Source organism: Pteropus alecto, unplaced genomic scaffold (assembly GCF_000325575.1).
Source record: "Pteropus alecto unplaced genomic scaffold, ASM32557v1 scaffold338, whole genome shotgun sequence".
Classification (NCBI taxonomy): domain Eukaryota; kingdom Metazoa; phylum Chordata; class Mammalia; order Chiroptera; family Pteropodidae; genus Pteropus; species Pteropus alecto.
The window spans coordinates 1,205,676-1,217,725 of NW_006441995.1; the positions used below are offsets into that span (position 1 = coordinate 1,205,676).

Here is a 12,050-nt window from a genome sequence, read left to right on the forward strand (position 1 = left end):
GAAAAAAAAAATGAAGCAAAATCTTAACAAGAGGTCAGTCTTGGTGAAGGGTATGTGAGTGTTCGTTGTATTATGAACACACACTGAGGGAAAGTCCTATATGAATAAACCAAGAAATACTGAAGCAGGTAGTTCCATATTTCATTCTGGTCAAGCCCTCCTGGCAAGGCTTGGTGCTCTGTCAGCCTGTCTGTCCATTTACCCATCGATCTATTCATCTTTTAATTAGGATCTAGAAGTGGGATGGTTTTCATAGGTATATATTAACACGTGCATTTCAATTGAAAATGAAGTCAGATCTTTTCTGATCAAAAAGTCAATTTATTTGAGCTGATTAGTTTGATAGTTTTCTGTGAATTGAATAAGCTAAATTTGCAGCTCCAACGTTGTGCCAAAAATATATTTGAAGCACATATGCAGTTCCCAAATGGGATGGAAATTATATCTGATACAACTAATTAAACTTAAGATAAAAAATTTTAGAAGTCACTTTAGAAGTGTGCCATAGTTTTCGACATTTTTGTTGCAGGTTCACAAAGCAAAAAAAATTTGAAAACTTAAAACCACGCCTTGCTACCTCAGTTATTAAAGTCGTACAAAAGTGGGTTTTGTTTCTACTGAGCTAACTAGTAGTTTCCCAATGGCGACCCAAACTCCGTCTATGTAAACTCGCTCCTGTCCCCACTGTGACAGTGGTCTGGCACTTACTTGTGCGATCACTCTTGGTTTCCCATGTGAACTCTCTTTTTCCCTGGGCAGAACAGGAGCGATCTGAGAATAAGTACCTTCCAGAAGGCTTCCCAAATGCTGCCAGCCTATCAAGCATTTGAGGAGACCTCACTATGTCCTGACCAGTTAGGGAGCCTTCCCCCATTGCAAAAAGTATCAGTATTATAGGAGTCCATAGAGACATTCATGTTTCTCTCCTTAAAATGCCCCGATCTAGACTGTGAAGTGGCCATTAATAATATGGAAATCAAAGAAAAAGCCTAAAAGAAATCTAATGTTCCCTGCTTCTTTATATTAGCTCGCTCCTTTGATTTTCCTGGAAATCTGTGTTTCAGTATTAGCCAATGTTTATGTTTTCTTAATCTACTGATATGGGAGCAGAGTCTGTGTTAAGACAAAATGGTCAAGTTTGGGACTAGAAGTTTGAATTTGGCTTCACTACTTACTGGGTTTATGACCTTGAATGGCTCTCTAGGCCTCATTTTTTCATCTGTAAAATGGGGGTCATAGTGTCTCCTCTTGTCTGATAGAGCACAAACATACTCGACAAGATATAAAACTTATTTATTGAAAGCTGGGTTAACACATGGATAACTAAGAGGTGCTAGGACACTAACTTTAATATTAAGTTTTTATCTGTAGCTATTCACTTACTTGAGGAGTAACAGGTTGATTCAATCATGCCTATGCCTAGAAGCTTTTTAAAAATAAGGGCACGATACTTCAAAATGAAAAATGTGCTAGTGCTATAGATCCCCCTCATGAATCACTTTGGCAGATGATGGCTTTGCAGCCAGATCCCACTTGCTGCCACCTCCTTGCTCGAGGTGCTCCAGTGGTGCCCGTTGCCATCAAATATGGAGCAAGCACCTTCTTTTCCTGGATTTTACAGCATCTCATAAACTGGGTATCACCTACAGAGATATCCTAAATTTCACACCACTTCCCGCCACCTGTTCCCAGTACTTGGCGACGGGTCTGCCCTCCTCCAGTATCCACCACCTGCCCCTTCCCCATATGGTGGCCACAAATTTGCCCATGCTTCTCCTTGGTCTGGAATGTGCTCTTTTCCCTCTCCCTCCCCTTCCTAATACCCATCTTTCAAGTACCAGCTCAAATCCTCCCTCTCCCCTGAATCCTTTCCTGCTATGATCTCCAAACCCCAGTGACCTCATTGCTAGGAATTCTTACCATGACCACAGCGAACGTACCTCTTGGCAGATATAGCTATCTGTCTGACTGACAGTCCGCCCACCCACCCACCCATCTGCCCATCCATAGTTTACAACTAGGTCATAAGCTATTTAAGTTCACAATTTTGCCTTTTAGATGCCATGAAGCACCTAAGGCATGAAAGACATTTAATACTTGCTTCTTGATTGAGCTCAAGTGATTAATTAAAGAATAAGTGTTTTAATTGAATAAAGGTGCTATAGATCATTAAGTGTTAAATAAACAAAGATGAAAGGGGTATTAGGCAGGGGAAATGCCAGATAGCTTTCATTTTTACATCAGCAAAAGTAGCATCTTTTGAGTGTAATTCTTCGTCTGTTGGATCAACGTAAGGTTCTAAGACTGGCAAACTCAAAGTAAGCCTGAAATAGATTTCTGCAAACAGCAACAGTTTGAAATAGGTCTCCAGACTAGGGCCAGAGTGAGATGCTGGTTTCAGCTCTCAAGTAGGGAATCATTACCTCCTAAAAGCCTGACAAGCAATAGAACTCTGTCCCAAATAGCTGAGACCCTTTCCAGATTAGGCACTTTATCACAGTAGTGCCCATTCATACAGTCCCTAAAGCAATAAAAAGCAATAGATAAATGTGCTTATTTATTCTGAACTCTATATCCTATAACGTTAAATTTGAAAGCTTAACATTTAACCAGCTAGCGGCACTAAAAGCTTCCTTAGCTGGATAACAATGGGCTGAAAGTTTACTAAAGTTCACTAAAAGTTTTTTGCTGGGTTTATGAAACATTTAAACTAATTTAATTTAAATGATCCAGCTGGGATCATTTAAAACAGAAACTCTCTGATCTCAATACAGGTATCTTCCACTTCATAGCCCCCTCATCACTTACATATAAAGATCTTAGTCTGCCCTGGCTCCCTTCTCCCCAAGGGGAAGAGGGTCCCCCTAACATGACCATGGGAATCTGGTGGGAAAAATTTCATAGGAACTATGTGGGGACAGAAAATGGGGAAGGGAAACTTGGGAAGAGACAGGGCGAGCTGACCCGGGGGCAGAATCCCAGGCAAAGCTGACCTGCCTACGTGCTGACCAACCAAATGACTTGGGGCCCAAAATAGCCTCCCCAGCAGGCCGGCATTTCTTTCACTCTCCGTATTATGTTGTGCTGCCTGAAATTCCACCATTTAGAGCAGTGTCTTGGCAGAGGCTGAAGTGAAAAGCTGTGAGGGGAGAAAAGGCCATCACTGGGTGCATGGGGAGGGGACATGGGGAGTAGGAGGGTGACACACAAAGACTACAATACTTATTATCTCTCAGGTGAGGGCTTTACAAAGCATTCTCCCAATTAACCCTCACAGCAACCCCATGAGGCAGGCTTAATATTATCTCTATTTTACAGATGAGGAAACTGAGGTTTAAGAGATGTTCAGTAACAACAGTTGGTTAAGTGGCAAGACTGGGATCCAACATAGTCTGATCTGAATGTGTGAACTTGGGTTTTCGCTTATTGAAATTCCCTGATTTCTTGCTCTCTGTCCTCCTCTGCAGATTAAGGGACTTGACACCCTGGGAAGAGACTCTAGCCTAATAATATTGTGAATTATATATTTCAGTTGTGTCATGATTTACATAGATTTTTGGGGGCTAGCCTAGGAACTTGATTAGCTTGATTTAAAGATTGTTTCTATAGGCAATTTTACGACTTGCTACCAAACCGGTGGAATATAATCCCATTATATTACAATATTACAACAAACTGTAGATTACCTGTAGTTACAGTTTAACAATGCTCAATGTTTCTTCTAGTTGGCTTCCAGTCACACAAAAGCCCACTTCACCAGCCCAAGGTTCTTTATGTTTAGTTTTAGTTTACTCAATTGTACCACACATCATACATTTACTAGATAATATGTTCCATGAAGGAAGGGGCTTTCGACTGTTACGTGTACCAAGGATTCTCTAGCACCTAGGACAGTGCCTGACGCATACATTTACTATTTGTTGAACGGAATACATGCTTTTAGATGGCAGATGTTTAAAACCACATGCCCTTTATGCTTCTCCTTGTGAAATACATTTAGAGCTGTCACACAGAGCTGAGATCTGGCATGTGGCTACGATTAAGTAATAAATTCAGACAACCTTGTTTTTTAGTCATTAGTTGAAGACCATCCTCCCGCGTAAAGTGTTTTCCCCTAGGTAGCAAAACTGAATGCTCTGTGCAGTGGTTTCGGGAGACTCTAGTCCCGGCTTCAGCGGACCTGCCTCTGGCCATTGTGGAACTCTAGCACTTGGACAAACTGCTTTTACCTTTCAGGCCTGAGGATCATAAGGAGTTTCAGCTCTAAAATACTATGACATCTGTGAGTTTCACCTTCTAGATTCCTCATGTCTGCTCTAACGCCCCTTGGAGAAGATACTGGCAAAAAGCAAAATAAAAGAACAAAGACAGCTGAAGGGAAAAGTCTTGGATGCCCCCAAAAGAAAATCACAAGTCCATGAGTTCAGACAAGCTCGAAGTTGTGATGGGAGGCAGGCACGGCCAACTTACTTTACAGCCAACCTCTAGGGAAGCAAGTGAGACGGTTATGACTTCTATTTGGTTAGTTCATCCTAGGAATATAATTCTGGCTGTTCCATTCACATTGGAACCAGCAGAACACATCCAACGTCATGGGTGAATGTGTCCCCTTTGAACAGAACAGAATGATGTTAGGGTGGCTTGAAAAAGTCTTTGCTCAATCACTAAGTTATAAGAAGGACCAGTATTTACTGTACTTTATATTTTCAAAGGGAACAAGTGGCTTAATGTTTTTCTACATAAGCCTTAACCAGTTGCATGGTGTACAGTGCATGATGTAAATGTCAGCACTGAGACAGGGGCGTGTTGACATGGTTGTGTTCAAAGTCTGCACACTGTCATTATTCTACCTTCCCTGCACTGACAGCTTGCTACCGAATTGAGCATACCTGGAAAGACATCGACTTGGCTTAGAATGCAGCTCAGTTTCTCTTTGGGAATATTTCTTTCTTAAGTTTCCTCTAGGATCTATTGGGTCTTCCCGTAGGTAAAATAGAATTGAATATGTTCTACTGGTCCAAATGTAAATAGAGTAGTTAGAATCTTGTCCTTTGATGACTTAGCATTAGTTTTGGAAAAGGGAAGTAATATCCCTTTCCCCATAACAAGCCCTTCTCCCGACAATCAGTAGGATAAATGCTACCTTGCTTGTTTTGTTACTGGTGGTACCTTATATGAATATGAAGTACAGATTTTCTTAGTGTATTATCAGGTCATAGTGATTCAACCTTGACTGCACATTAGACTCATTTGGGGAACCTCTAAATATCCAAATGCCATACCCTAAACCAATTAAATCAGAATCGGGGTGAGTAGTCGCTGAAGTTCTCCAGGCGATTTCAACGAGCAGGGGTCTCTTATGAGTCTCTTCTGAAAGGATGGTTAGGGCAGGGGAGTGAAGGCTAGGGGGCAAATCTTATAGTCATTAGCATGAGATTTCAATTTTAAATTGTTCTCATTGAGTTCTCAAGTAAGTATGTAACTTGTCCAAAGTCACAGTTGAAAGCAAAGCCAGAAGCAGGAGCCAGCATGAAATAATAAGCCTAGGTAGATGGGATGCTAATATGCTAAATAAATCTCCATGAATTAATCAGATCCATAATCAGGAGTCATTTTTCTTCCCTGGATGTCCTGGTTAGAGAACTATTATCTACCGCTGTGTTTCCTGGTCCTTTGGTCTAGGCTGTATGAATAAGTGAAAAGCCACTTAGCTCTCAGGGGGACTGGTATAAGGGGCATTTTAAATTTAAGTTTCTATTGGAGAACATTTATATAGACTGAGATGGAAGTTCGTAGTTGAAACTGAAGCCTTTAAAAGTAAGTTTATACTGACAGAAACGCTTAGAACAGTCACTTCAATTTCAAAGAATCAACCATGTTCTCTTTCTAACCCTAAGCCCCTCTCGAAGTCTTAATTTGCCTTAGGAAAAAAAAAATGCACTTTTTCTTTTTTGAAACTTCTGCCAGAGTATGCTTTTATTGTAATTAAGCATAAAAGAAACACATCACATTTCCTGGGTTGTAGCCTAAGGCCACAGGGTTTGGGGAACTCCTAGTATACAGCTGACTTGTGGGGCCACTTCTACTGTGCATATATAGTTCAAGTGCAAAATAGTGGGGAGGGGAGGTGGGAATGGGAGGGTGGAGTCGCCAGGGTGACATCCTGGCCACAGCTCACTATTGCCTTATTATGGGATTGTCAAATTTTCTACTTTTGTTACCTACATACCTCCCCAATGACCATTAAAACTTGTAATGTAGCATATCTTGCTTTATGCAACAGATAAACTTCTGACTAGTAGAGGGTAAATTATATCAAATCATAGCTGACATGCCCTGATAAAGTGCTGTCTAAAACATTTCTGAGAGGCAAAATCACAGATTTATTTTCTAATATGAATAACCTGTTCTTTCCTTAAGAGTTAACATTGTCATATGTGGAGTGAACTACAGCTTTCTCCTCCTAGTTCCAGCAAGCACGAGTTCCCCTAAGTCTTTTTAGAACCGGAACTTTTCCGAACAGATTCGACATTGCCCAGGTACAAGTTCTGGAAATCGAGGCCCTTCTGTTTTCTTTGACTCAGCGTCTTGCCTTTTGCAAGGGCAGGTGAGGATGTAAATGCAATTTTTTTAGAGGTCAGCACAGCGGGGCACATCCAAGCAGATAAAGGGTTTTGGGAGAAAAAAAAAACGTTATGTGTGTATGTGTGTGCACGCGTGTGTGTGCAGGATGGGGAAGCGGAGAGAAGGGGACACACTGTTTTCCTGCGGTGGTGGTGATGGTGGGAAAAATATCTGTTCATCGGAATGCTAAACGGACAGCATAAAAATTTGATACCCTTTGTGCTGGGCAAATCAGCACGTGTCATATACAGACTAGAAGTCCCGAGCCTTTGGGTAGCAGCCGGCAGCCGCGCACCAGGGGGTGGCTGCAAAGCCAGCGCGGCTCTGCCCGCGGGTCGGGGAGGCCGTGAGGCTGTCCCGGCTAGCTTGGGGTGCATGCGTGCGGCGTGTGAGGGTGTGTGGGAGTCCGCCGGCGGCCCCCCCAAGGGGAGGGAACGGTTCTTACAGTCACTGCTCAGCGCGAAGGGCGCGCGGCGGCGGCCGAGGGAGCGGTCTTCAGCGGGCGCCTCGGGAGGCCTCTTACCGGCGGGCAGCGGGAAGGCGGACGCGGTATGGAACAGCACCAGGCAGACAGCCACGACATCCCATAACTTCATCTTAGAGTCCCGTCCCGCGGCGGCACCTGCGCCCGCGAGCGAGAGAACCAGAGAACACACGTTAGAACACAAGCCCTGGGCGCGGCATCCCCGCGGGTCCTGGCGCCCCCTCTGAACTCGTCACCGCCCTCCTCCAAGGCCCCCGCAGCCCAGCGGTTCCCTGGGCATCCCCGTCCTCTCTTCCAAGTCCCCTACGCACTCCCCTCCCCAGTGCGCCCCAGAGGGAGGCTCTCTCTCTCAGTGTCCAGCTACAATTGCCTTTCTCGTTCGCCACCCGATCTCAGGGGTCGGATATTTTGATGAGAGCTGTTGTCCTCGTTGGTCCCACTAGGGCACCAGGACTCCTGACCAGTCCCTAATACTGGCTCGCAAAGCCCACCCCCAGTCCCTGGGGCGACCGGGAAGCCCCCACGCTGTGTCCTCCGCCTCAGCCAGAGACCTCCCCTCCTCGCCTGGCAGCTCCTAAAGGCTCTTAAGCGACCCACTTTTTATTTTAGAATAAAATCAAGCGCCCCTTTGCCTGGGTTCTCGATCCTACTCTCAGCCAGGCAGGAGCAGGCTCGGTGACACCCCTCACTCAACTCGCCACCGGTGCGTCATTCTTCCCACCTATTTTGTCGTCGGAACAAGAAGTTAGTAGACTTGGAGGCTTTTGGCCAGCATGGGAATATTTGCGTTAAGTTACTCTCCGAAGCATCAACGCGGTTTAAAAATACTAGTTCCACCTGTTAAAGTTATGAACGTTAAATAACGTAGGGAAAAGGCCTGGAGGAGCATAAAGCAAGGAAGCGCTCAATCAATGCTTTAGCTTGGCTCTTAGGTAGGGACTGCATTTGTCTTGAAAATTTTAATCCTTCGTGGTATACCTGAACATCTTTTGATATTTGCAGTTTTGTGAGACTCGGGCCCTGAATTACTCTTCCCCTGTCAGAGGAGTCCAGAGCTCCCCGCGCCCTCGTCACAGTCACTGCTTGACAGATTGTACCCACGTCCCAGGCGCTGCGGTGGCGGACGGGCGCTCGAATGCCTAGGCCGCGAACGCGTGCGGGTTGAGGGCTCAGCTCCTCTCAGCGAGGGGATTCCGTTTGGCTTCTCAGTCCTCACACCACTATAAGGGAGGGCCACGCGGCCGGAGGCGGGCGAGAAAAAGGCACCAACAACTCTGGGCCAAACTCCACCCAATTAGGAGGTAGGGAGGGGACCCAGGGACCTCGGGGTGCGTTGTTACCCAGTACCTTCCCAATACCAGTGTTCCAGTTTCCAAAGAAATTCTCACGTGGAAACTTCGAGATTTATGCAGATTTATTCCCTCTCCTCCAAATAAAACGGATTCTTAGGAAAATCTTGAACTTCTTCCATGGTAGAGAGGAAGGCAGTTTCCAGGTAATGCAAAAACCTGGACGCATTTCCTCTCTATTAATTCCCAGGCTATTCCTTATCCCTCCTCCCTTCCAGCAGCCGCCCCTTCTCCCCCCCATCTCCACCCAGAATAACCGCCTGGGTTCTCGTGCAGGCCACCCGGTGAAGCGTTTAATTCGGCCGCCACCTCCCACAGCTGCGGAGATGAATGCATTTTTCCATCCCTAGGGCGTCTGTTCGCTACGCAGCTGTTGGAGTTCCTAGTTGGTAGAAACTCCAGGCAACCTGCAACTTCGCGCGCCTCCTGTCGCGCTGGCTGGTTTACCACCCCGGAAAAAAGCAAAGGCTTTGAGTTGGGGCGCAGCGGCCCAGGCAACACTGCGCCTAGACCGTGCAAGATGAGCGCAGCGAGGAGCGTTAGCAGAGAGGACTGGGGGGACTCGGAGCCTCCCGCCCCCTCGCCCGGGTGCCAGCTCCTGGGTGCGTGCGAAATGGCTGGCAGCCCTGAGGAGCGAAGAGGCGCGGGGTTAATGTGCCATTCCAAATCGCAGTGCCCGCCAGCAGGAAGCGACAGAGACACCAGATTTCCCTTCCGCATTAAGAGAGTTTTCTCTTTTTTCCCTGCTTGGCCGACTGAGGGCTTTTTAAATTAGACGTGGAGATCCTCAATTAGAAGTGTGGCAAAGCCGGCAAAAGAGGAGACGGTGGAAAACTCCCCGCCTCGCCAGAGGAGGCTCCAGGTTCCCGTTCCCGCCCTCAGCCGGGTGCGGCGCAGGCCCCGAAAGAGCTCTCCTACATCCCCCGGGACGGGGAGGGAGGATTCTTTCCTGCGAGCATCGCGGGGGCCAGCTCCAGTTAGAGCGGCTCTTTAGTTCTCCGTATTTGTTGGGCGGAGGACAAAGAGGGAATCTGGAGGTTGGGCACACACAGAGGTCTACTAGGACGTTTTTCTGAGCCTATCTGGGCACCCCCCACCACCCCGCTCCACGCGGCTTTCGTGTTTGTCTCTTTATCGCCTTCTCATAACACATCTGCCCTACGTGTTTCTGCCGCCTTTAATTTCTTAACCAGCTGCCACGTGCGGTAACCAAGCTCTCGCCCTGAAGTCAGTGCGGCCAGGTGCCTGCGCAACCCTTCCTGTGCCCCACACAGGCTGTCCTTCCTCCTCCTCTGCGCCTGGCAGGGCAAAAGGGGCGCCTCGCGGGCGCTGGCGCATGGTGGTCCCCAGGCCCTGGGCGGAAAGGACGCCCAGGACAGGAGTGCCCTTCGAAGCCTCGGCTCACCGCTGCTGAGTTCCCAGCACCAGGGGGCACCAGAAACCGCCCGAGTTCCGCGGCGCCCACGCTGCGTCGTCATTTAAAGTATAAAATGGGTGAACAAGGATTCCCCCTACGATCTTCCCCAAATCAAAATACCCCCGAAACTTCTGGATGTCCTCACCAGCAACCCCTCTTTTCAGGGTCCTACTCCTCCATCCTCCCTAGATTTTCTCCTAGCACCTCACCTGAACTGTTTTCCCCGAAACCTGCATTTAGAACTCCCCCTCCCATACGCCGATTCCCCGAGTCACGGGGACAGCTTCACCGCGGGTGAGCGCTCCCGCCGCCAGTGTACCCCCCACCTTCCTGTGTCAGGCAGGCTGGGAGTTTTGTTTGGGCTTTGCCTTCAAGATCCAGATCTCAGGGAGAAAAAAAATGGGTGCTGTAACTCAGGGTTTTCCTTTGGGGTAGGGATAGAAGTTGCTAAAAGATGTATTGTCTTTCTTAACTATGACTTGTGTCCTAAATTATCAGAGGACTTATTCTTCCCTTGGGCTCAAGACTGGGGGAAGGGAAAAGAATGAGGACGCTTTCTGCACACAGTCTGGGGAGGGGTCTGTCTGTTAAAGGGCCCCAGGCCGGGTTCCAGGTTCAGGGACATTCAAACCCCTTGCGAGAGTGGGCTGGGAACGTTACGGACTAACACTTGTCACTTGTTGAAGAGGAGACACCGTCCCCCTACCCAGCCAACGCAAAGGCGTGGCGAAGCAGGGAGTGCAAGACCCGGCCGGCGCAGGGCGAAAGCCCAGCAGCTCTCACTTGGAGGGTTCGTGCGTGAGGCTGGAAGCAGCATCTTTTCCTTGTAATACTTAAGTGTAGATTCAAAATACTGAGTAAGAGTCGTGCGCGCTCTAACATATCTGCGACAGGGGCTGAAAGAATTGTATTTGTCCTCGCCAATGAGCAAAATGTTGGCAGCACCGGGTTGGGCAGCCCCCTCCCTCTTCCCCCCGCCCCAGGCCCCCCGGGCGCGCACGTCTGCTCTGCGGGCGGGTTTGCCACAGCCGAAACTAGGGAGGCGCCAGCAGGCCCGGGGGTTCCCGCGAAAAGCTATTCCCCGCCCCGATGAGGGTTCGTTTTCACCCGGTGGGACTGGAAACCAAACTGCGGAGAAATCAGCCCCAAGGTGGTGCAAGATAGTGGAGGGGCTATTATTGAGGTGGCACAGAGTACAGGAGAAAAGAGGTCATTAAAATAATCACTTCGATGGCCTGGCAGAGACCTTAGGGAGTTTCCAGAGTCTGTTCGAGGCGGAGACCCGAGTCCTGGACTGCCCAAGGAGCCCTTCTCTGAACCTCGACGGGGATGGCTAGTTGGAGTTGCGGGCGTTAGAAAAGTACAAGCGACCGAGTTCTGAAACGGGCGAGGAATGTAGCTTTGCGAGACTGCGCCCAGAGGAGGTGAGCCCTCTATTTTTAGGTTCTCAGCACCTTTGCAGCAGCCCCTCCGGGGCCTGCGCTCTCCCTCGGAGCAGACCAAAACAAGCTTAACAGTAAGTTCCACTCTCAGCAATGCTATCTATGCAGCTGCTCGTCCAGAGAGGACATACTCTGGTCGCGGTAGGTTCAAAGATGACCCCAGCCCTGCACCGTCCCGAAACTTGACAGAAGAGCGCCCCGCCGAGTCCGGGAGGGATCTAGAGGCGTCAGGCACCGGAGATCTGTGCCCACGTGGAAAGTCAACCTGCCCCTCCGCAAGGCCAACCTCTTTCTCGTTCAACTTTTCTCTCTCTCCTCTTTCCTCCCAGAGCCTCGGTTCCCTCTAGTTTTTCCTCTTTCCAATCTCACCGCCTGTTCTGGGGTCCAGCCGCGCCCCCTCTGTCTCCTGCGCCCCGCAGCCCACCGTGCTCGCCGGCGACTCAGGCGCTACCCGCCTCCACCCCGGCTCGCTTCTCCACTTACCTCGGATCCGGTCTCCGCAGACCCCCAGTTGGACATTAACTCCAGGAGCCCCAAGTCCCAGCCTGTACACCCATCCGGGCCAAGGGCAGGAGCGCTGAGCCCCGCCCCACAGGTCAGGGGCACTACAAGTTCTCAATCCTGGGGCTGTTCGGGGCTGCGAGGGCGCGCGGGAGGCGGCGGCCAAAGTTCCTGCCGCCGCCGCCGCGAGAAGGGCGAGGGAGGCCGGCAGCTCCCCCGCCGGCCCCCCGCAC

General features: G+C 48.8%; 1 protein-coding gene across 2 annotated transcripts in view; it reads right to left on the minus strand.

Annotated features, from left to right (window-relative positions):
* GDNF (glial cell derived neurotrophic factor) overlaps positions 1–12,040 on the minus strand; it is a 25,598-nt gene extending 13,558 nt beyond the window's left edge. Inside the window, exons 1-2 of one of the 2 annotated variants that reach the window (XM_006919493.3) lie at positions 11,800–12,040; positions 7,148–7,246 (exon numbers count right to left, since the gene is read on the minus strand). In XM_006919493.3, the coding sequence (XP_006919555.1) occupies positions 7,148–7,220 (73 nt within the window). In that variant the 5' untranslated portion in view covers positions 7,221–7,246; positions 11,800–12,040. Of the gene's footprint in view, positions 1–7,069; positions 7,247–11,799 lie in introns of both variants that reach the window. The other variant, XM_006919494.3, reaches the window with a different exon arrangement.
* Between the last annotated feature and the right edge of the window lie 10 nt (positions 12,041–12,050).